The sequence below is a fragment of the Hemibagrus wyckioides genome, linkage group LG11 (genome assembly GCF_019097595.1).
Source record: "Hemibagrus wyckioides isolate EC202008001 linkage group LG11, SWU_Hwy_1.0, whole genome shotgun sequence".
Classification (NCBI taxonomy): domain Eukaryota; kingdom Metazoa; phylum Chordata; class Actinopteri; order Siluriformes; family Bagridae; genus Hemibagrus; species Hemibagrus wyckioides.
The window spans coordinates 13,843,283-13,869,093 of NC_080720.1; the positions used below are offsets into that span (position 1 = coordinate 13,843,283).

Below are 25,811 nucleotides of genomic sequence, written 5' to 3' on the forward strand. Positions count from 1 at the left end.
GTCAAGGCCCAGAGGTAAAATTAACTCAAGAACAACTATTTACTCTGAGGAACAGCATATTAAGGATTGGAAAGGAATGGGAACACTTGGAGTACAGGATAATACAAAACAAACAATGGTAATATGCTTGTTTAAGTTACATAATATATTACAAATCCTTAAAACATTTTTTCCACAAATGGAGATAATATTCATTTTCACCCACTAATGATGTTCATAATTATTATTCCCTAAAAGGTTAAATTATAGAAAAAGCCATTTGAACCAATAAAACCGCAATCTATTTCAATAGGTGACAGGATTGAAAGGGTTTCCGTTCATAAGTTTGGTGTCAGTCATTTCAGTGCTACTTGGCATGTCTTGGCTAGTATGAGACACCAGGGAGATTTCTCTGAGAACCAGACATCACGGGAAGGGAAAGCTGGGTTAGCAATGTGACTGTCTCTGTAGTGTGCAATTCTTTAAATATCTATCTTATAAATAAATATCTTACGTTACTGGTATTTTAGTCAGAACATCCACGCCACAATATTTTAAAGCTTCACCCCATACAAAGACAGCAGAAGTTTAAAAGAAAATGAGCATTAATATGTTTCTGCTCTGATATAAAAACCTCAACTTCTGTAGAAATGATTCACATTCCTCAGTTTCCCATGTCTTGGCTGTTTTTATGAAGCTCAGAGCTCAGACACTCTCCTGAGCTGGGAACTGAGTGATAATTCTGTGTGTATAATATGCCACAAAAATGAAAATAGTTACACCAAATCACCATATAAATCACCAGTGTATATACACAAAACAGTGTATAGGGGGGGAGAAGAGAATATTTTATTGTGGTTCATAACCAGTAGCCTATTTTTCAAAAGTCTGTAGACACATTTGTCAGACTCTCACAGTTTTATTAGCACAGATTTTATTGCTTGTGTTTCTGGTTTATTATTATCTAATATTTGTCATTTAGAGTCGAGAGGAACCTGAAACAGGACCTAAGGGTGATGTTTAAAAAATATAAAACGGAGCAGCATAGTCATTGGGACTAGCATTGACGCGCAGGCCATAATTCAACTCCAGTCCAGATCCATGTGTGGAATTTCGGCCATATTTTGTTTTTTCCCCGCCTCAATGGCCACCAACACCTGCGCAGTGTCACGTTTCTCCGTCCTTGCCTACTGTTGCACTGCGCGTGCGCACCAATCTCACGCATGCGTACTCACAGCTCCTCCTCCGCGTCCGCCATTTCGCATTATCGCGGCCAGTAGCTTTCTCCTGCCGTGTCATGGTGGAAGACGAGAGCAGTGTCCAGGCAATGCTTGTTAAAGCCATGAAAACAGCACACGACGCCTACATACAGTGATGCATACAGCATTTGTCTAGGCAACTCATATGTATTTCTTCGTTTATTTACTTGATAGAATAAGAACTATGATGAGTGTACAAATGGCTCTGACATCTGTGAAGGTGTAAATCAAGCCTTGCTCACGCGCTCCCTCCATTTTCTCCAGCTCTCACGCGTCAGCTCGTGAGGCGCGCGCAGGTGTCTCGCTGCTTTAGACTCAGACCTCACAAAAATGAAGATGCTAAATCCCAATCTATATGTGCATCACTTAACGAACTAAATACCTGTATTGTCATAAGGTATACTTTACCCCAGGGAGCCTTTAAAGGTTACCTGAGGTTAGTACTGCCACAATAAACTCAGCAATAAACTACAGCAGGTTTAACGTGTTTTCTTCCCCACATAAAACATCAAGGTTAAAATAAATCGGGATGAAAACCTCAAGAAGGATGATGGCGGTCCTTTAAACACACCTTAACATGCAACTCCAAATAATAACTGTTTAATTGCAGTCAAGCATGATACAACTGCAGGTGACTCCTATTATGTAGTTTGCATGGGAGTGTTTTGTTCAGTTAGACAATCCCAAATGCAAGTTTAGGCCAGTAAAACCTTCATCAAGAACATCATTGTGGTGATGGTACCTTCGACCTACCTGATCTTTTGCACCTTTACCTGTGTAATGTATGTAGTATAAATAATTGTTAAAGGCGCACTGCAGTCACATTACCAGGTAAAAAAAATACACACCACCCCACAGACAAGGAAAGGTATAGTTTACTATCCAATTTCTGAGTATAATGATGAGTTGAGTGGATTATTTACATTGCCAGTAATATGGAAAACAAGCAGTTGTTTGAAAAAGTAATATTGCAGTTATTATTAGATAATGTATCATTTAGAACATAGTACAACAGTGTACTCTGCCTCTGGGGAAAGTGGTTTGCTCTGTGTGACTTATTACAGGCATGTTTAATTTGCCTAGATTTGTTTGAAATAAGATGTACATTAAAAAAAATAGTCTGGCTAATTTGATTTTCAAATAAGTTCTTGTTCTCGGTTTATGAACACATGGTAGTGTGATTATTCAGGCCTTGTGAAAAAAAAAGGTTCTAATGGAAAAGATTGAGGTATGAGGTAGTGGAGAATATGTAGCACAAGACCACTAGATGGAGACAACGTACACAATATTGTCTATAATGGCTGTATGCCTTACCAATAATGCCTTGAGTGAAAGTAATGTTTTTGTTTTTGCAAGATCATATTTTTTTCCCATTGCAACCAGGAACAGCAGTATAAATTTAAACCCGACCACGTGATCACTGAGTACCTGCCTAGGGCAATTTTTGTTCTTCGGGGACAAAAAACAAACAAACGAGAAATAAATAGCAAGTGCTGCACCTTATATTTTGTAGTTTTTGCACCTGTGATTAAAATTAAACTGTTTTCGGCCTTGCTACACATTCAGTGTGCAGGAGACAAGCAGACACCTTTTAACACCTCACATGTTACTATAAATGTTACATGTCTTTAGATAATATTTAAAAAGTGTACACAGCTCTGGGTGAAAGAAAGGTTTAGGCAGCTCTAATCTTTAATTTCTGTTCTTGCACTGATATCAAGGCCTTCTGGCAAAAGATAATCAAACATTGGGCACGTGCTTCGAATGTGAGTCAGTCATGCACACCTGCAACAGTTCATAACTTTTATATCCACACCCAGAAAGTCGAAGTAAGCTTCCTCGCAACTGTGCAGCATGCCACAATGGAAGTTCAAGTCTTTACAGGTTTGGTAGGAATAAGTAATGAAATCTTGCCTTCACAGCAGCTAGAGTTCATGCGTCACATGACTGCGGCAGACATATGTCTACTGTATATGAAAGCAAAAGCAAGAAAAAAAAACTGTACTAGAAGTAAAAAGTATGTATATATATATATATATATATATATATATATATATATATATATATATATATACATATATAAAACTGTAAGTTTTTATAGCCTCAAGTTTGTGCAAAAATTATCATCCATTTTAGATCACATTTTAGATCATTGTTTGAACACATGCTTAAATAGAAAGTGAATATGAAAAATCTGAATCTTGTACAAAGCAGTTCTCAGTATGTCAGACGTGCTTACATGTAAATGTGGACCCTTCAAATAGTGCCGAATCTTTCATATTTAAGATTAAAGATAATGAACATTTATTTCTTTTCTTTCTTTTAAACATTTAAAAATTCTAAACATCTCTGTATTTTATATATACTGTACATTTCTACTATGTATAGTATAAAACATTAAAGCATTGTTATTACATAATACAATTATTATGAAGTATAATTCTCTTTAGAATTAATGGCATAAAAATTAATATATAAAAATTTGTTGCTTTGTTTTGTCAGGGCCTGACCAATTTAGTATCACTGAAGCAATCATTTCTTCTGTTAATATTTGACTATATTATAGTGAGAACAGTGTAAAGTGTAAATCAGTCTGTATCATTGTCTCTGAAGCACATCTGGAATATGGTAATGTAATATAGTTTAGTAAATATTATTACTTGTTCTCTGATTTTGTTTGTCAATAAGTGATATTTTATTTCAGTAATCAATGTAGGTTATGCATAAGTGGCATAAAAATAAAGTTTGCATTTCACTTATTGTGCTCACCCCATCATTTGATGGGCATCATGTATCTTACCACTAGAGGATGTCAGAACACTGGGAATGACCAGCTATATACTGGTGTCTTGAGTTTTTCCATCAGTCTTCGTGGTGCTCTCATTACGACTCTGTTATTGGCAGTGGTCACCATTATACACACTGTCAGACAACAAACACAGCCAATACCCCTAACTGTAGTTCAGACAACGTCTAGCCTCAGATTTCTGTGTCATGAGAAAAGGTCATAATCTGGACTGGCTTTTGATCCTATTATCACTGTCATTTTCTGTCCTGTGTGTGGGGTGAGCAGAGATGAGCTGTGTGTGCCAGATAGAGTGCTCTGTCATTGATGGTGTATCCAATCAAACCAGATTTAGTATCGCTCCACTGCTCATCTGTCTTGAAAGCCTGGATTTTTCCATCTGTTATTTCTAAACCTGCTCTACACATTTGTAGTCATATACAGTATCACGCTGAATGAAACTGGTCATTAATTCAAATCTGCCATTTTTGCTTGGCAGTGGGTTAAAACCTGAGGAGAAATGTGCCATTTGTCTTAAAAAGGCCATCATATCCTGACAAAAATGTTATTTTACCTTTAACACTTCATTCTCTTAACCTCATATACTGTATGTCAGCATGCCAGCAGTTTCACCATAGTTTACAGGTCCATGCTAGGACAGGACCGAGCATGATTAGACTCATTCCTGAATACCACATAGCCCAAGGTATGTTGTATGTCCTCAAAAATTACCATAGCCAGAGCTTTGTGAGGAGTGTTTTGCTATTTAACCTAATCTGTTATCATCTTTATAATGTATTATATGTATAAGTACACCTCTATTGAGATGATCTTTAAAATTACATGGTCATATGCCAGGTACTATGTAAACACTGTGGCAGGTAGTCCCTCACAACACAGCCTTCAACATGCATTAGCATTCGTCTGATGGAATAGAAATGAGGGCTATAATAGTTATTATATACTCTTTAACCTAAGGGCCACTAGATGACAGGTTCAGCACAGCATGCCAGCTTTGTGTTTGTTGTGTTCTTTATGCAAACCTGTCAAGGTTAAAGTTCTTGGTGTGCATCTGTGCCTGCTGACGTAGGGTTGCAGTCATTGTGCCACAGGTAGTCCAGAGGAATTTGTCCATAGTGAATTGCAAATTGCCTTCTTTGACCTGATTCAGGCAAGGTGGCAAGATTGTGAGCCGGGTATTTGCATTTTTGAGCTATGAACCACACTGATTGTATTGCACCCCGTTTTTATTAAGGCTATGCTCACCTTATGAGGCTTATTCACTGTTACAGCTACTAAATCTAAAAAAATTAAGATACACTTCATGTACTTCAAGTCATTAGGCAATCAATTACATCTTCCATATGGTCTGTAAGTATACAACTACATTAGCCCATACTGTTGCTATGTACAGTGACACTGACATGAGCAATGTCATAACAGCACAATCATGATTTGCTTGAATTATACATTGTACATGTTTACATATATACAGATTTTCATCCAAGTGTTCATTGAAATGTTTGTTCACTTTATACTGTTTGTCATGTCACTTATTGGTCAGTATGGACTGTTTGGATATAGTGACAATATCAAGTACAGATCAATGTGTCATTATGATCACATCAGCTAATAGCTCAATTTTGATTTTTCTTTCAGTTTCTTCATGTTATAGTGTGAGAAAAAATCTATAGTGCTGCTTTTCTTGTGATGATCACTATAATGTCTTCAACAGGTCCTGAAATGTTTGTTCAATGTTTGGAGTAAAATGAATGAAAGGCTTGATGGAAATAAATCACAATCTGCTTACAATGCTTCACGATCACAAACGCTTAAAAAATCAGATCAAATATTTCTAAAAATAAATAAATAAATAATTAAATAAAAGGTATTTTAATTTGGTCTCCAAACGCTACTATTAGCTTGATTTTAGACTCACCAACTACAGCTGAGGAGTGCTGTGTACGTTTACTCTGTATATTTAAAACTGCTTCTCTTTTTTAGAGGAAGTCTAACCAGAGCACAAGGGCTTTAAAACGGCTCTTCGGGCTTTTCTATTTTTTCATATTTGACAGTTACAGAGTTGTGTAAGATTCAGTAGCATCTGGATCGCTCTAGTGTGTGTTGTGGGGCACAGCTGCATGGCAGATTAACACCCATGACTGCAACTGTATATTTTGTTCTCTGAACCAGAGACATAGCCCACAAACTGACAGATGGTATATGAAGTCAGCATTTTCTAAGAAAAAGAAAATAAAAAAATGAATATTATAATACTATTTTATAATAATATAAGTATTAGCAATCGTAAAAGATGTTTTTATATAAGCTTGTAATTTTTAATAATACTTTTAAACACTTTAATACTTACCTGCTACTTCATTAAGCTCATAAACATTGCTCATCAACCTTGTATGTACAGTAAGTCACTACTATATCATAAATTTTGGCCTACTTTCTCACGTAGCCCTTTATGTGTCATTTTCTGACTACATCACCACTGTTAACTGAGACTTTTGAGGTGCTATTTCTTGAACCTAGTGGTTGTGAGGTGATCAAGACACTCAGCCACACTGCACATGCAGACAGACTGATGTCATTCTACTGAGATGATAATATCTGATAAGTGGTGGCCTCTTTCCTTTGTGGTGGTAGAGGGGGATTGTTAAAGTACGCATAGCAACCATCAGTAATGTATAAAATGTACCTAAAAACTGGCAATGCAGCATGTGTATATTTCATTTCATTTCACTGTCTGTACCTCTTATCCGATCTATCATCGGGTCACGGGGAGCCTCAGCCATCATCAGGCATCAAGGCAGGATACACCCTGGACGGAGTGCCAACCCATCGCAGGGCGCACACACACACACTCATTCACTCACACAATCACACACTATGGGCAATTTAGAGACTTCAATCAGCCTAGAAGCATGTCTTTGGACTGTGAGAGGAAACTGGAGCACCCGTAGGAAACCCACCAAGCATGGGGAGAACACGAGACTCGAACCCAGGATGCTGGAGGCAAACATGCTAACCACTGAGCCACCGTAACACCAACATGTGTATATTTTTCTGTTAATTTTAACTACTATATAATTTGGAATTTGAATTATACACCAACCAGGCATAACATTATGACCACCCGCCTAATATTGTGTTGGCCCCCTTTTCTATCAGAACCAGCATTAACTTCTTCAGCAATTTGAGCAACAGCAGCTCGTCTGTTGGTTCAGATCACACAGGCCATCCTTCACTCCCCATGTGCATCAATGAGCTTTGGCCGCCCATGACCCTGTTGCTGGTTCACCACTGTTCCTTCCTTGGACCACTTTTGCTGGATACTGACCACTGCAGACCGGGAACACCCCACAAGAGCTGCAGTTTTGGAGATGCTCTGATCCAGTCATCTAGCCATCACAATTTGGCCCTTGTCAAACTCACTCAAATCCTTCCGCTTGTCCATTTTTCCTCCTTTAAACACATTAACTTTCAGGACAAGTTTGAGGACATTGTCAGTGGTCATAATGTTATGCCTGATTGGTGTATACCGTATAGTACTATAGTAATATTCTTGTATATACAATTAGAATACTATAGATAGTATTTAAACTAATAATAAATCATTTCAGTGGCACAGAAGAAGGAAGTACATACTACAAGCAATATTTAATATTACAGCTGTATACTAAGACTTTTATACTTATGACTGAAATTTTGCATTTTACTTGGCCATATAGGCTTTTCACAGATTTCTAAGATGCTTTAGGGAATGTTTAGCACACCAGTGAGGCATGTAGTTGTTCCTGACATTCCCTAACACAGTTTCAATGTGCTTTTCTTTTAGATTCTTTAGTTTTGATGAATAAGGAGTTACTGTGTTTTGAGTGACTTGTCTTTATTTTAACAAAAATAGATTCATCCCTTCATTCTCTCTTTTGCATGTCTCTTAGGTCACATCCACAAAGAGAAACTCAGTTTCTCTCCAAACGAGCCAACATTATGGCAAAGGAACAATGTTCCAGTCATTTAGCTGAGGAGAGGAAGTGGTGCAAACAAAGCACCTTTATCTGTGCCCAGTGGGAAGTGCTCCCACTGAGACCACCTACAGCATGCTGCCCTGCCTTACATCATCATTGTCATTTGTTTACAGTTGCTTCACTGAACACTTACTCCTGACCGAATGATGCATGAATAACACGTGCCATTTCACCAGTCCTAATCAAAATGACATGAACGTTATACAACTTCATGCTTCTTTAATGTAATGTCTACTGTATATTATTAAATGTATCTGATAGCCAGTGTATAGGAACAGTTATAGCTGGTTATATGGTTCACTTACCTTTCAACTAGATAAATATGCACTGAATTTTGGGTTACTTTTTGTATTCTTGATAGTATGTTATTGCGAGTTCCTAGTGGCATAACAACATAAACCTGCTTCAGGGTTTGAGACTTCTATCTGATTACGTATCCATGGCAATCATTGATGTGCCACATATTGAGGCAGGGAATGAACTCTGACGTCCCAGCCCCCATGTGTGAATGCGCTGCTTTCCTTATCACCTACAGCATGTGAGTGTGTGACATGGGCTAGTTGAGATGTCAGACTGCTATTGGCAGTGGGAATAAGGAAGAGAGGATTATGTAGGCTGGATATTCTGCAGCTCCTCCATTACCCTCTAAGGGGAAGTGGCGTTGTGTTCATTTGAAAGGTGCCCTGAGGCTCACAGAGGCTTTGCTGGCAAGCTGCAGCTTCTGATGCGGATAAGCATTAATCCAGTGTGCTATCCAAAGCGCTTCAACTTTGTCAGGTGGGAACACCGGGTGTGCAGAGATTCACAGGAAACCCTACCTATTATAGTACCATCCTAAATCTTTATTGTACAGATTTTAGAATAAGTTATACAGTCTTGAATAAATTGAGAAGGGTCAGTATAATGTTGTGTTATGCAAAATATTGATTTCCAATTTGTTCTGACTGGTGGAATGGAGTGGATTGTCTGGTTTAGCCACATCGCTGACCTTTAATGTAAAACGCAAGGCCAACACATTCAGTAATTACCAACAACACCCTATGCTTGGACAAACACACAAATGCTGTCATGATGCAATCATCAGGACTGGTTACCGTGGCAGCACTCAGCATCATTTCCCTCTAGCATCATCACTCCCCTGAGCTTCATTACTCCACCATTAGAACTAGAAATGGGATAGCATGATGTAATATTCGTTGCTATTACAGGCAGGTCATATCATTGCAACCACAGAAGAATAAAAGGTCCATAATTGATGTTTAATATTAAAACTGTATCCATTACTATTCCTTTATAGACTGAAATTATATCTTCGTTGACTAGATGGACTTCAGTAACCACAGCTTTGACAGCCAGTGCTTGGACTGCTATGTGGAAAGCTTGACAACACAATGAGACCTTTACTTGTTTCTGACAAGCACAACAAATTTCCCTGGGTGACCGAAGAGAATTTGTCTATAGAAAAAATGTACTACAGTTGAAAAGGAGAAATGGCTGTTCCCTTTTTGTAAATCACAGCGAGGTAAACTGTAATCTGCTGTCAGGCCGTCTTCCACTCGTCTCATTATCAAGGTCAGGAGGTCACAGCATTGTCAGTACACACGTCACATGACTACAAGGTTAAAAGCAGAACCAGATGATAGCACACAGCTAGGTCAAAACCTCTGTGCATATTATTACAATATTATTGCTGCTAAATGGACGGTTAAACACAAGCAGGGTGCAAACAGTCCACACAAAGAAAGGTTGGATGTTGTGATTGAAATATGAAGGATGCTGAAAGTAGACACATGCAGTTTGATAGTCCAGTCCAATACGATTTTATTTTTGACAGTTACAAGCTGTTTACCAAAGGAATTATAGTGTAATTAGTCCTGCAAAAAGAAATAAATTTGTGACAATAACATTCCATTATCAGTATTACACTGTATTATTATGAATCATTTCTACTTTGGTTGTTTGCGACCACGGTACTCAGAACTGGGACATATTTCACTTGAGTATTTTCTGTTATTCAGACCACTATCCTGAAATTATAACTGGATATTTTAGTAAACATTTTGCCCCACATGTTTTACTGTCAGCTCCTTTACCAGCTCATGGATTTTACTGTAGTACTCTGCCACACTTGTGAAAAAGATGTCTGCCAAATGAAGTCATTTAACTCGGTTTCAGACAATGTAACATTTCTTAGACTTTTAGAGCTAGTTGACTGATCATGTATTCCTTGACTCTAACTCTCTGCTCCATGAGCGAGAACAAAGCCAATTCTGTATTTACTGCATGCAACTATCTAAAAAGTGTTCAGTTCAGTATAATACTGTGGCTGTAATTACAGTGCAATTTCTTGCAGTTTCCTTTTTAGATTGCCACTGATGAAGCACCCCCATTTACGGTAATTGCTTATTATCTTCTATATATATTGGCAGACTGATTTGGAAGAAAGATTTCTAAGGGCTGTCCAAACAACACTCTCTCCCAACACTTTAATTAAGGGCAATGTTCATGACGCTACATGACGCCTCCATAAGTTATTCATGACATTTCTATAACTAAATAATCAAAGTTGATTTTTTATCCCTATAACAGCACATCACACAGAGTTTTATTCCTTGGTACCTTTTACCACCACCTGGGATTTTAAATCTGTTAATGAATTTAACCATTTATACATTTAATGTTATGGAAAATCTGCAAGACAAGTTGCAACTAATAAGGCAAAGATACATATGCAGCTTGTCATGTTATGGAATCGAAAAGTCCTGAAGAGTCTAACAAAGCACCAACACCCAAGATTCTTTCCATAAATGTTAAACAAACTTTTCATCATATCCACAATTATATGTTATTCTATATTTCCTAAATAGCAGCATGTTTTTAAAAACTATTTATTACTAGCCCTAGATTATTTGGACTGTCCTTAAAGTCCCTCCAAATTAGCTGTTACCACAGAAATGAGAACGTATTAGAAGGAGCGCATTATTATAAACCTGTGGTTTGAATTACTGTTAAAACTGTTGGTATGGAAAATTAATCAACATCAGAATTACTAATTCAAGAGCACTATGGTTTCAGTTTTTATAAAGGCTTACTTAAAAAAAGCATCAGCTCAACATGAGATAATACATGAGGCAAGTGTTATCACAGTTTGTCACACCTTCAGATGAGAGCATCACTCATAGCTTAGGTCATAACTTGTAGCTCCTTGTTGTTGTTTTTAAGTGATTTTGTTTTCACATGCTGATTTATGTTTCCAATGTGTTACACAGATCGGTTATTAATGAGAACCCCTGCCTTGTTATGATATCATTAAATATCTTGGAGAATTAAGGTAGAAAAATAGTTTTGTTCATAAACGTTTTACACAGTTATTAATAGATGCCTGAGAAAATACACTCAGCTATGATATACATATGATTATATTCCCCTGATTATATAAATCTTATATTATATAAAATTTTAAAAAATACAGGTATTTTTTAAAAATCTTATCTGTTCTTACTTACAGTTTACTGTCAGAAACTTCACCATGTATGTGTAGTACACCTTGGCATGTCTCACAGAAATGCACTAATCTATAGGGTCAGTTCATATGACATTTATATTATATAAACCTTTGACATAAGAGATAAGATGTGGGTGGCCTAAAAGTACAGGGATTCAAAACTGACACTGACATTACATCTTAAACATATGCACATAAATGTATTTATAAGAGTTTGAAAAAAAATTCAGAAGAAGTTTTTATAAATAAATAGCAATTATTTATAAAGATCTGACAAACCTCATATGTCATGACATTCCCAATCCCTTCCACTGTGTGGAGCTGGAGTAAAGCAGTAGAGAGGGAAAATGGATAACTTACAGGATGCAAGACAAAAGCTATGCTCTCTATCTATCTATCTATCTATCTATCTATCTATCTATCTATCTATCTATCTATCTATCTATCTATCTATCTATCTATCTATCTATCCTTTTCTTTCTGTGTGTATGTGTGGCCATGTTTTTATATCTTATCCTTACAGTTACATGAATAGCTGATGTGCACTTGCATTTGGCTGGTCTCCATGAGGAAAACTGCTCTTTGACAAATACTTAACATTTTATTTAAAAAACTAAATAAGTAAATAAACAGCTATGAGGATTAAGGTTTATGTTAGATTTACATATAGGCAGAGCATTAACTAACTACATCAGTAACTGTGTCAATGGAAGGTTGTCTCAGAGATAGTGACTCTCTCTCTCTCTCTCTCTCTCTCTCTGTCTCTCTCTCTCTGTGTGTGTATGTTTTGGATGGTTGCCATCTACCTCAGGATGTCTTAATATGTCCAGCTGCTGAGATTGTGTCTTTTCTGTAAGAAGTAAAGATACACAGCAGTTAGAAAGACTTGATGTCCTGCAGTGCAAACGGAAACAATGTGTTTATACCGTGAGTATTAATACTGTAATATTATATTAGAATAATTTTTGGGTGGTATGAGGACAGACAGAAAAAGAGATCCCTGGATTCTATAGCTTATGCTTTAATACTAAATTAACACTAATTAACAAGCCTTTCCTGGTTGCACTCGAAATACATCCAGTTGAACTGTATTAGAATCATTTGCACCAAATGCTTTAACCTGTAGAGCTACAAAACATTCCATCACAACCATCTATCCATTTACATGTTCAGTTTTAAAATATAAGAGATATTTTTTGGTCAAATGTAATAAACCAACTCATTGATTTAGCATGATTCAAATGATAATGATAAATTAATCATAATGATTAACCTCAAAATCATCTTAGCTTGTAAAATCAATTATATTTATTAGAATTATAGAAATTTGAAAGAGTCAAAAATCTCATAAATGTTTCTCCATGACTCAGTCTTAAGCTAAGCACAATATCAGTATAGAAATGGACTCACCTAAAAATCAGGGCTCAGTGTAGTCATAATGATTTAGTCCTGTCACGCCTGATGAGAACTTATGAGCTGTGAGCACTCTTCTTACCTGTCACCCCTGAATGTGAGCTGAAACTGTGAGGTCTGCAGCTTTGTAGCATTCCCACAGCTCTCAGTGCTCACCAGCACCATCTAGGCACTCGAAGAAGAAAATCTGGTTGGTTCTTGCTGGTTCAGGAGGAGCTCTGGACATTAAATATTTTGCATTAAATCATTAAATTATCTGATGAATCTGTTTCCAGTGTCAGATAAACCAAATGTGAGACAATGGATGATTGAACAGAACTGATCTTCTAAACAACAAATCATTCATGTGATATTGAGAGGGCATTAGACTAATGTATATTCTATGGCCTCTACACATCATACACATACAGACTAGCTGAGAAATACGTACATAAAGATCAGTGAGAACACAACATGAATTTTGCGTTAGAGTGCAATATTTGCTCATGTGGTAAAGTCTGCTGACTTGCCTTGACCTGCAGTAGCTGTTTTTCTAACATGCAAAACTGCACAGGAAGGAATTGCGTATCACACTGAGGCCTCAGTTCAACAATTCTAGTTTCATTTTGAGCCTCACAGCACCTTGGTTTTTATCCACACCAGGACATAATAAGTAAATATTAAAATTACTAACACTCCAAAACCTTCGGTGTTCAAGCCTCAACCTAAGTAGTAACAATAATTTTGGATAATATAATACAATATAATATAATTAATGCAAACAGCTAACAGTAACATTCTGATGCGCTCTGGGAATGATGTTTAGCCGAGTTGATTACATGAAAAGCACATCAACATTTTACATTTACAAATCTGAAAATGTATGACTTTGTTTTGAAATCTGTAAGTGAAGTTTAGTTAATAATTTCTACTTGACCACCTTGCCATGAACCTTTGGATGAAATGACATTGACTGAAACAGTACTCCTTTCAAAAAGTCCCCAGATGTAGAGTTTTGAGAATTTGAAACTGAATGTGAATGTGGATTGTGTTGCCTAACATTTAGTTACATTTTCTAAACTGATTATACACCAACCAGGCATAACATTATGACCACCTTCTTAATCTTGTGTTGGTCCCCCTTTTGCTGCCAAAAATAGATACTGACCACTGCAGCCTGGGAACACTCCACAAGAGCTGCAGTTTTGGAGATGCTCTGATCCAGTCGTCTAGCCAACATAATTTGGCCCTTGTCAAACTTGCTCAAATCCTTACGCTTGCCTATTTTTCCTGCTTCTAACACTTCAACTTTGAGGACAAAATGTTTACCCGCTGCCTAATAAATACCACCCACTAACAGGTGCCATGATGAGGAGCTAATCAATGTTATTCACTTCGCCTGTCACTGCTCATAATCATCATTCCATAGCTTGAATCATCATTCAAGCTATGGAATATAATCTCATTGTAATTTGATTTAATTCTGCACATACAAATTCAAATAAAGTCATAAAAGATTTTAAATTCAGATTAAGTAATCTGATAATTGATTTTGATACCAAGATGAAATGCAAGCATGCATACTGAGCTCATCAAGCTTATCATTCCTCCTTTCCATTGCTACTCATAAGTAAAACCAGAGGATGATCTAGACTGAATTAGAAATGACCCTAATGCAGTTACAATGGCTATGCATGATGTGCTGGTCTATTCCAGGAGAGGTAGTTTGTTTGTTTGTGTGGGTAAGAGGGCGGGGACAGTGTGCACCCGGCCTGAATGATCCTGCCTCGGGTTTAGAGGACAGCCTTTCTGCTGCTCTCCTAGCTGTGGGAAAACTGTGGGAGCAGCTGCAGGAAGAATGAAGTCTATATTTAAATAAAAATGAAAAATGAGAGAGGGATAAGAGGCAGTGGGGCTGAGTCTTGGCAGTGCTGCTACTTCAGTGGAAGAGAAAAAGCGAGGGGGAAGCAGGAGAAGAAAAACAGTCCTGGAAAGTTCTTCATTGTCCAGCGCAAAGCCTAAGGTGAAGGTTGTTGACTATGAAGCACATTCAATTCAAATGAAGCTGTGATCCAAACACGGATGCTACTGACATTTAGTGCTGGCATTATGTGATTTCAATGCTAAAAATAAACATACCCACGAAATTGTCTTCATGTTGTGTCTATATATAGTATAACACAATGGAGTTTTCTTTCCTTCTACCACACACTGTTTCTAAACCAGGACCAGATGTAAATGTGCATACAAGAAATGTGATATAGGATCCAATCCACATAAGAACAACTGGTTTAACAGTGAGGTTGTAGTTTTACCAATACATATAATTTAGCACAATATTCAGTTTCATAAAAGGAGACAGCTTTAGTGCTGGTGCTGATTGCATGATTTAATAAATATACTTAATTTTTCCTCTGAGTCACTTGAACTTATAATTAAGTCGAGAACGACAGTAAGAAATCTATCTAGATTATTTAAAATGACATAAATACACTGGTTAATCTCCAACATAGTCAAGGGGCAGTGCCTGTCTACCATAAAATGCTGGCTCTTTATGTTCCTCCCAAGAGATGTCTGGTCCTGTTCAGTAGTAATAAGGGAGTCTCGGAGGTAGGGGGCAGGAGCAGCTGGGGAGATGAGGGCCGTCAGAACTCATGGCCTCTGGGACTGGTTAAAATCACGTGACCTATCGTACCAGACAGCAGCAAGGCAGGGGGATTTCCAGCCGGGCTATTATTGTAACTCAAAATAGTCCTTATAGTAGGAATCAGACCCTAGATACTGCCCTCTCATGGTACGACTTTAGACCAGACAAAGCTGAGAGAGAGAGATAGAGAGAGAGGGAGAGAGACAGAGAGAGAGAGAGAGAGAGAGAGAGAGAGAGAGAGAGAGAGAGAGAGAGAGAGAGAGAGAGAGAGGAATGCTGAGGGTGTGTGTTCTTTTTCATTTCAGTAGAGGGCAGCCACTAAGCCTTTTTCCATTTCTTTTTTCCTGATAATTCTAACTTCTATAGAATAATAATGTATACACTATACAGAGCAGATCAGATTAAGTGACAGGTTGGTTTTCCATGCCAATATCACTATAGAAACTGCATACTCTTGTCAAAATATCACTCTCACCTGTTGATCTTTCATTCATTCATTCATCTTCAGTAAGCTGACTAGTTTATTCTTGTTGGGGTTGAGATGGATCCAGAGCCTATCCTGGGAACACTGGGCCTGAGGCAGAATTACATCTTGGATGGGATGCCAGTCCATCATAGGGCACCATGCACACACACAGTCACACACTCATTTTCACATAGGAGCAATTTAAAGTCGCCAATCCACTACCAGCATGTTTTTGGAAAATGGAAGGAAAGCAGATAACCTGGAGGAAACTCACATGGGTACATGCATCAACCTGACCTCAGGGTTGAACCCTAGACCCTGCAGCTGTGAGGCGGCAACGTTACCCTCTGCATCACTGTGCCACCCTTGATTAATCATGCAAAAATTAAAAAAAAACATCACTGATGATAAAATCCATAATTACTTGTATTTAAGCGTGTCATTACATTTTAATTCATTGGGCAGATGTTTTTTTTTGTTTTTTTTAATCTAAATACAGAATCTGACAACTGGTTTTCTGTGGCAGCTTTTTGATTTGAAATCACACTCCTCCAAGCCTTCAGAACCAACATTGAGCTACACTACCTTATCCTGTGGAGTGTATACTTCTGTAGTCGTTACTCTGAAAATGTTGCTATTTTCCCACCGGGGGAGAGATAAGCAAATGTGGATGGATAGATGGATGGATGGATGGATGGATGCGTGTGTGGATGGATGGATGGCTGGATGGATATGGGTGGATGACTAATCCTATAACTAATCCTCAACCCATACATAAATAAACCTTTACGTTCATGTACATTTATAGACAGTATGCAGTTTTTAGAAAAAATACATAAACCTTTCTTTTCTTACAGACCCTGAATCCTAGAAAGATACACATTGCATGACAAAGTGAAAAAGCCACAGAGTACTGAGAAACCTTTAAACCAAGTTACTCTATAAACAGTTATATGGAGAAGTATGCAAATAAAAGTGAAAGTTTTCCCATGTGAAAGTGGAAAATGTGAAAGTCGCTAAATTAATCTGACTAAAGTACCGAAAGTAAAATTTGCAAACTTGGCAGTAGTGGTTTTACACACAAACTGATGCTATTTCACTTCTCTATATTTCAGTTGATCTCACTGTTTTGTGGTCAGATAAACTGTTTAAATAAATGACTTTACAAGAGTTTGTGAAAATACCTTTCACAAAAGCAGTATTGAAGGTGAGTAAGTGAAAAAAAACAGTTATTACATTCTGTGAAATTATATTATTGTTTATTATTAAAATAAACATGTTTAAGTTGTGAACTTATGTCTCTGGATTGATAAACTTAGGACTTTTACTCTACATCTTTGAGCTGGTTATAATGTGCCTTTCAAAAATAATTTAAGGCAAGTAGATGGACTTTAATTACCTTATAGTGCAAGGTTTACAGGTACTCTACAGGTACTGTATAGGGTACACTTTACAGGTACTCTAGACGCCCCCCTTCCCCACACACACCCTCCACCATCAGTTTAAATATACAGACTTATGCAATTGCTGAACTCTTAAAGGTGTGTAAAGGAACGTTTTATAGCCTTCTCGGAGTGTAATAGCATTCAGTATATGAAGTTAATACATAACAAGTTTAAATTTATTTTAAATGAGTTTCTATGAAATAATGATAAAGATCGTGTGCGTTTAAAGATCACCCAGACCCATTCCAGACAAGAATTCCAGCTCCACATTTTCCACGGACCTCCCCCGCGGTATTTTCGAATAATTGACATTTTTTTCATCCAATCAGCTTTCGCAAAGCGTCAAGCCTGCGTTCGTTCCACTGCCTCATCCAATCAGGAGACTTCAAGACGCCATACGGAGCCGTTGGTCGGCCATCTTGGTGAGGAACTATTTTAACTTCTTTTTCATTTATTTGACTCTGTGTAGTAGGAACTTGTATACACTTAACGTGTTGAGACGTTAAGATGATAGGACGGTATCCATAAAGCGGAAATAAGAAGTGGGTAATTTGAATTGGGTTTTTTTTCGTTCACGAGGCGTTTAGTCCTCCATGTTTGTTGTTGCAACAATAATTTGAAAGCGAGACATTTTAAAATATGGACACCATCTTATAGATGGACCAGAATTGTTGCAACGGCAAGGCAGAAAATTAATTCACTGGCATTATTTCTTGTACTCATTCTCTCTTTCATTAAAAAAAAAACGCTGCTTGCGTTTTGAGCGTTACAGCTGCTCTGTTTTTACAACGTTCTTGGATCAGTTTCATCCCGCTCATAGCGATCTGTGGCTATGATAAGAAACAGCGACAGACTGTTCTGAGATCAGTGCTTTCTGCAAACGTGAACTATTTAACAAGCCGTTAGCGCCTCGCGCAGATTTCAGTAACAGGGCGGAGCCAGTAAACATCAATCAAAAAGAGGAGGTTTAACTAAACAGTCGTGCTAAAGTACTGCAACATTATCCTGTCTTCCAATATGTGACCTTGTTTATTAGACAGCTTTTTTTTTATTACACTGTGCCCTTTTTGTGATAAGAAGGTAATGTCTGAGCCCTCAGGACTCGTGTAGTCAATGTGTAATGATAACGTTCTTACTGTGGATCAAGTTAACCAAACAAATTACGGGCCAATGAATATACTTCGAAGTTGCACTTTCTTATAGTATGCCTTACACTTTACATCCAGGCTAATAACACATGCAATAATGATAGGCGTCCGCTAAAACCTATGTAAGATGATTTTAACAGTTTTTGATTGTCATCTGTAAACACGAGGACGACTTGTTAGTCTATAGGTCATCACACACACACACCCCTCCCCTTAGATCTAGATCTCGTCTCTCTTTCGTCTTGAGGTGAGGAAGCTCATATAAGCCTGAGCTATCCATCACAAGCACTCAGGAGAGCAGCAATACAGTTACTATAGGCACATAAGTGACCCAGAAAGGTTGGTTTGTAAGCACTGTAGAAATACTGTCCATTGTTCCAGCCTAGCGAATTAGACACATAGACTACGGACATCTCGTCATTTCAACCAATCAGTGAGCACCGCCCGCCTTTTGATCCCACCCGCGTCGCTGTGCCGCCGCCAGATGCCCCGCCCACTTCTCGACACCACCGCCTTCAGGCTCCACCCACTTGTCTATATTAAGCGGTCCGCTGGCGGAGGAGTTTCGCCACAGGCACCAACTAAACCTTCATTTTTTCCGAAGCGGGTCTTGGACACCCCTTTCCATTATTTTATTCCGTGACCGGATCACATTTTTCACTTTCGGACAGAAATGGCTGACACAAAAGTCGACACCAGCTCGGAAATATCCGCCAAGGTAAGTTTAAAATAAAAAAAAGACAAATTTAAATATCCACTCAATTACTGGTCTAGGGAATATTAAAAGGATGAACGGTACAGGCTGCATATATGAAGTAGGGATTTTCTTTACAAGTGCTAGAATGAGAACAGCGTTTAATTAAGTGTATGGTGGGTTTTTTAAGCCATTGACGTGGACTAACGTTTTCTTTCCTAAAGACTTTGTGGAGGAAATAGTGGTATAAGATGCGCTCTGAAGTTGGGTTTGCTTCAAGAAATACATTTTTTTGCAGCCCAGATCTCTCGCATTGTCCTAATCGGAGTCTTTTGTTACTGAAACGTTTCGGTTCCTCCTTTCTGAAAAGTACCTTTCAACCTTGGATATCACATCATCAACTTCCGTTTGAACAAGTGATCGAGTGTTTTTGCCCTTCGCTTTGTGATTGATCGCCGGTCGCACAGCCTTATATTTCAGCGTTAAACTCACCTGCGTTCCCATATGACAAGTTCCCCAGCGCTCCCTGAATCCTCCGTGTCTCCTTCTGTATGATGAATGATGCCCAAAGACCGATCGCTTGTCCACATAACGCGCGGTTCTTACCTGTGTTTTTTTTTTCTTTCTTAAATCCTCGTGTTTTTGGAAAGAAATGAGAATCAGTCGGTTTTTTTTCCGTGTAGCTGTTTCATTTCGTGCGCGCGCCTCATAAATAATCTGGCTCGGATTTGCGCGCGTGGGGATTTTATTTATGCATCCTGCATGACGCATTTCTTTTGAAGTTCAGATTATGATTAACAGGAGTTTGATAGTCAGAATAAGATACATAACTGACCTGGTTTTCTTTTTCTTTTTTCTTTTTTTTTTAAGATCCCGGACACTCACTAGGTTGTAGCTTCCTACCTGTCGGGTTAAATTTGCGCTGCAGATGTTGCACTTCGGAGACAGGGCGATGGAGCGGACGTTTCATTGAAAAAGGGGGAAAAAAACAATATATGCATATCATCTGTTCCTGTGTCACTCGTTACTGGCGCTGTTCGCGGTTTGTGAGTTTACGCACGCGTTTTACAGAGCAAACGGCTCTACGCAGCTCCAAGCAGGATGCGAGTCTGGTCCTCTCAAAAGCGCATTTTAAAGTTCGTCCCTGGTTGGGGGAAAAAAGCGCAAAGTTACCAATGATGGAAAGTAAAATAACGCTTAATGATCAGTTGTCCTTTGTTAGTGTGTTTGCATTGCGCCTTTACCTTCAGCTGTTTAATCTAGCCCACTGATCAAGTGCAGATCTGTAGATTTCTCTTGTTTCAGTTATTTTGTTGATATTATTATTATTATTATTTAATAAGAAGATACTTTAACACTCCCCCTCCACTATAAGAATGTGGGCTAGATTTATTCATCTGAGTCACTAGCGTTTATGGTGTTGGTGTAAGCCTACAAAGCGTTGGCATGTAATGCAATGGGGATGGTGTAAAGGAGGCGTAACTGTAGCACTAAACGGCTTAAAGCATAAGGATTACCACCTTAATTTATAAATACGAGCGATCTCCCATATATCTAGGCTAGGACATGAACCATTTCTGAAAGTGGGAACATGTTTTTGTTTTTATTTCACTGGACGAATTTATTTTTTAACACCTGATAACTATAAGATAATTATCAGATTAATTACAACGATTCATTCAAACACCGAATGATAAATGGGGAAAAAACCCCTGTACGATATATACATGTCGCTATTGTTCTCTCTCTCTCTCTCTCTCTCTCTCTCTCTCTCTCTCTCTCTCTCTCTCTCTCTCTGGTTAATCTATCCGAGCCTCTTTCTGGTTGTTCTTTCCAGCGTTTTCCTATTGGCTATGCTAAAATAATCTCTGGAGTGCATTCTGGGAGTTGTAGTTTTTGCGCGGGCGTGTCTTCCCCCAAACCTATGATGTAGATCATTTTCTTTGGACTACAGCTCGTTGGCGCTAAGGCCAGCGACGTATCAGATTACACCACTTCAGTGAGCTGGATTCAAGTGGGCGGAGATTGAAAGGTTGATCGTCCAATAGGCTTCGAGATCTGAAGTTTAGCGGGATTTTTTTATGGCGAAACAAAAAGCAAGCCACAACATGAACCGTGCAGCCTCCAGCATTTAAAACGAGCAAATGGTAATGTATGCTGTATCATATTTCACCCAGGACCTTAAAGAAAAAAAGTTGGTCGAGGAGGAGGAGGCAGAAAATGGAAAGGACGCTCCAGCCAATGGGAACGCAGTAAGTTTTCTTTCATTTCTCTATTTTTTCTCCAGGTTTCCTTTTTGAATACAATTTCACATGGATGCATGCTTCACTCTCCGTCACCCAAATTAACAGTGACACTGTTTCGTCAGGATAACGAGGAAAATGGAGATCAGGAAAATGAAGTAGAAGAAGAAGAGGAGGATGTTGGTGAGGAAGAGGATGAAGATGATGATGGAGAGGGTGAGACTCTGCATATTCTAAAGTGCCACTGACATTTAATAACTCTACTGCTGTGTTGAATGATGGCATATATATATATATATATATATATATATATATATATATATATATATATATATATACACATATATAAACCTGTCACAATGATGCAGGTGATGAAGATGAAGAGGATGACGAGGCTGAGGCAGGAACAGGGAAGCGGGCAGCTGAAGATGATGATGAAGTAAGCGTGTGTTTTGTTGTTGTTGGTTTTTTTTTGGTTGTTTTTATTTTTTAATTGGAAATTTGTACACTACCCGGCAAATGTTCTGTGTATTTCTAATCCTGTGTGACCCTGTTTCCAGGATGACGTGGGGACTAAGAGGCAGAAGAAAGATGATTAAAAGAGGACGTCCTGCTGAACATCCTCCCAACCCTCCTCTCCTTAACTCGTCCTCTGGGGAAGACAGAAATGTGGTCATCATCAAGTAGAGTTCAGCATCTGTGTACACACACCTAACTGCAAATTTTGTAGAAACAACCAAGACTTCAAAGCTCTACCTTCTTACAAAATACTTTAAAAGGAGAATTTGTTTGTATTTTTATTTACATTTTATATTTTTGTACATATTGTTAGGAGGTCAGCCATTTTTGACAGTGATCTCTGGTTACCAAACGGTGCTTTGAAGTTGAAGCCTCTCTATGAAATAGATTTTACTTGTGGTCTGACCATGTCATGTTATCTCAACTGAAATTGTAAAAAAAAAAAAAAAAAAAATCGAAGCCGTTTAATTCAAAGCATTCCAGTACTTTGTGTATGTACATCAGTTGTACCATACGTAGTTGGTTTGTATGAGATGGCAAGGCTGAAGAAAAGAGTTTTCTTTTCTTGCTTGTCTATTAAATTGCTATCTATTGTGGCCTGTTTGATGTATGTGTGAAATTGTTGTGCGACAATAAATCGAAATTTTATTTTGTGAGTTCCTAATTTATTTTCTCTAGTATTTTTTATTTTTATTTTTTTGCTTTTATTATTTTTTTATTTTATTTTATTTTTTATTTTTTACTTTTTACAGGAGCTTTTAATGTCGCAGGTGTGGAGACTCATGACCGAGCATCATTTTCAGATATGCACTTCACATATTTCAGAAATATGTCACAGGGAAATGTACGTCAATGTAAATTATTCATGCCTTAAAACCTCAAGATCCGGTATAAATTATATTGAATTAAATAAATTTGGCTGTGTGAATTCTTCCATTTATGTACACTTTATTTCTTTGAGCTTAAGCTTTTGTGTAGACATATTTCTTTCTTGCAATCAGTATTGAGTGATTCCCCCTTCACCACCTCTTGTGTTGTGCAGTAGTGCCCATTTCTGCTCCTGGGGGGTGCTGTAGAGCACAGAGTAGTGCCTCCCCTGTGTTTTTTCACACTTGATTACTCTCTTCAGTGTATAATCAAGCACTTCATGAGTTGGCAGACTATAGAGAGTTACTGTTATGCATTCATCTAAAGGGATCTCACAATATTAATGATTTATGTTTTCCGTAATATTTTGGCAATTCATTTTCAGTTTTCTGGTGAAACGGTCACATGATTAGAACTCATGAATCCATTTCGAATGTGAGGTTTACACTGTGATGTTCATCATTGAAAATGTGATGAAAAATAATGAATTATACCTAGTGATGTTAACAGTTGAAGAATAAGTGAAGAGAAATCAAACAAAGGAGAATTACAAGCACTATGATAACATTTTTTAATTTTTTTTATTTTTGCCTGATGTCAAGCAGTTGAAGATTAAGGGGGGAAAAAAATCACCTGCTCTTTTTCCAATCTCCAGCTATCAAGTTTGGGTAAGTCTGTGCCCATGATTCGAATTTCCCATGATTCCTCGGATTTTTGTTCTTGCCTGACAGAAGTGAAACCTGATATAGTCCTCCACTTTTGTATCCATCTCAAGGTATGTGTTGTCTATGGCCTCACTCATCAAGTTTGTTTCCAATTGTTCATTCTCAGATGCTTTTTTGCTCACCATGATTGCAAAGTGTGATTATTTGACCTATTATTAGGCTTCCCGTCAGCTCAGAACAGATCATTTTCCTCTGATCTCTCTGATTAATCAGGTGTTTCATTCTGCAAATCCTCTGCTCACAGGTTGTTTTTTTGTTCTGTATAAACTCTAGAAACTGTTGTGTGTGAGAAACTCAGGAAATCAGCAGTTTCTGAAAATACTCAAATCCTCCCATCTGGCACCAACAACCATGCAATGATAAAAGTCAGAGAAATCAAATGTTTTTTTTCATTCTTCATGCACTGTGCTACTGCCACATCATTGGCTGATTAACACTGAAAAAAATGATTCATTGAATTTACTCAATTTTTTTAAGTGGTTGCAATCAATTTATTTTAGCTACATTTAAATAAATAAATTTAGTTCAAAGTCAGTGAACTAAATGTATTTATTTAAATGTAGCTAAAATAAATTGATTGCAGCCACTTAAAAAAATTGAGTAAATTCAATGAGTCATTTTTTTCAGTGTAGATAACTGCATGAATGTTCCTAATAAAGTGGCCGGTGAGTGTTCACATGATGTTAGATGATAGATTTCACTTTTCACTGTTTTCAATGTAATTGCTGTCTATCACCGACCCCCTAGTGGTTATTTTTTCCTCGGGTACAATCTTAACTGAATTTACACTGATCAGGCATAACATTATGAGCAGTGACAGGTGAAGTGAATAACACTGATGATCTCCTCATCATGGCACCTGTTAGTGGGTGGGATATATTAGGCAGCAAGTGAACATTTTGTCCTCAAAGTTGATGTGTTAGAAGCAGGAAAATGGACAAGCGTAAGGATTTGAGCGAGTTTGACAAGGGCCATATTGTGATGGCTAGACGCCTAGATCAGAGCATTTCCAAAACTGCAGCTCTTGTGGGGTGTTCCCGGTCTGCAGTGGTCAGTATCTATTAAAAGTGGTCCAAGGAAGGAACAGTGGTGAACCGGAGAGAGGGTCATGGGCGGCCAAGGCTCAGTGAAGCACGTGGGGAGTGAAAGCAGGCCCATGTGATCTGATCCAACAGATGAGCTACTGTTGCTCAAATTGCTGAAGTAGTTAATGCTGGTTATAGATGATAGAAAGGTGTCAGAATACACAGTGCATGACAGGTCAGGGCTGTTTTGGCAGCAAAAGGGAGACCAACACAATATTAGGCAGCTGCTCACAATGTTATGCATTGGAGTATATTTTATATACTTCAAGCTGCATAAATTTATAGTATGTGGGGAAAAATAGCAAGGTTATTATTGCACACATTCAAACTATGAACTGAATAGTTTGGATTTTTTTCAAAATCGAAATCTGTACTAAGGAGATCAACAAACCCTGTGCCATTAAATCAGACTACAAGTCACTCTGGATAACAGTCAGTAAATGTAAATGAGAACTCCTGCTCTAATCTGAATGTGGGCAGTCACAACAGGAATAATGACACAAATTGAATATTCTTAAACAGAAAAGAAATTCTCTTCCATAAGACATCAAAACCACTTTGTCTTCTTGTTTGTACACAAGAAGAACTCTTCATACTACTCCTATACCGCAGTGATCTTTCCTGTGCCTTCGTAAGACACACCTAATCATTCTTCTTGAAAACCTGTCAAGTAGAATGAATTGCCCTTTGATTGAATTGACCAGGAAAAAGCGATTACTAAAGATGAATGCGTGAATGATGAATGTTAAATTGGATACAGATGTAGATGTCAACATTTTGATCTCAAATGACAGTTCGGTGACGCTACACATTTGCAGAATGCAGAAATGTGTTTGCATATGTGGGTTCGTTTTGCATGCAGGTCAGTGTTGAGGGAACTCTGTGGGACAGAGACACCAACAGTATTAAGACTGACTGAATCTGCTCTCTGGAGGTGTGTTGTGTCCTCTTTATTAGCAGATACCAGCAGGAAACCATAATATCAATCACTGCTGGAACATGTAATGGCATT

The 25,811-nt window shown here is 37.9% G+C and overlaps 1 protein-coding gene and 1 long non-coding RNA gene across 10 annotated transcripts in view; one reads left to right on the plus strand and one right to left on the minus strand.

Moving 5' to 3' along the window:
• The window catches only part of LOC131361256 (uncharacterized), a 32,922-nt gene extending 13,857 nt beyond the window's left edge, over positions 1 to 19,065 (minus strand). For 6 of the 9 annotated variants that reach the window (XR_009205987.1, XR_009205986.1, XR_009205988.1 and 3 more), the window contains exons 1-3: positions 12,979 to 19,065; positions 12,375 to 12,418; positions 11,848 to 11,889 (exon numbers count right to left, since the gene is read on the minus strand). This is a non-coding gene — a long non-coding RNA (uncharacterized LOC131361256). The remainder of the gene's footprint in view (positions 1 to 11,847; positions 11,890 to 12,374; positions 12,419 to 12,978) is intronic. The other 3 variants (XR_009205981.1, XR_009205982.1, XR_009205980.1) reach the window with 3 other exon arrangements.
• Positions 19,066 to 19,216: 151 nt separating this feature from the next.
• ptmaa (prothymosin alpha a) lies at positions 19,217 to 22,786 on the plus strand. Its single transcript, XM_058402246.1, has 5 exons — positions 19,217 to 19,384; positions 21,538 to 21,612; positions 21,729 to 21,819; positions 21,972 to 22,042; positions 22,164 to 22,786. The coding sequence occupies exons 1-5, from the start codon at positions 19,340 to 19,342 to the stop codon at positions 22,200 to 22,202; spliced, it is 321 nt and encodes a 106-aa protein (XP_058258229.1). The 5' UTR covers positions 19,217 to 19,339; the 3' UTR covers positions 22,203 to 22,786.
• The last annotated feature ends 3,025 nt before the right edge of the window (positions 22,787 to 25,811 follow it).

Bases quoted from the DNA above. Each gene is read 5' to 3' on its own strand.
- ptmaa (XM_058402246.1), top strand. From the start codon at position 19,340: ATGGCTGACACAAAAGTCGACACCAGCTCGGAAATATCCGCCAAG. The intron at 21,613-21,728 runs GTAAGTTTTCTT...CTGTTTCGTCAG, and splicing joins CTCCAGCCAATGGGAACGCA to GATAACGAGGAAAATGGAGA. The intron at 21,820-21,971 runs GTGAGACTCTGC...ACAATGATGCAG, and splicing joins TGAAGATGATGATGGAGAGG to GTGATGAAGATGAAGAGGAT.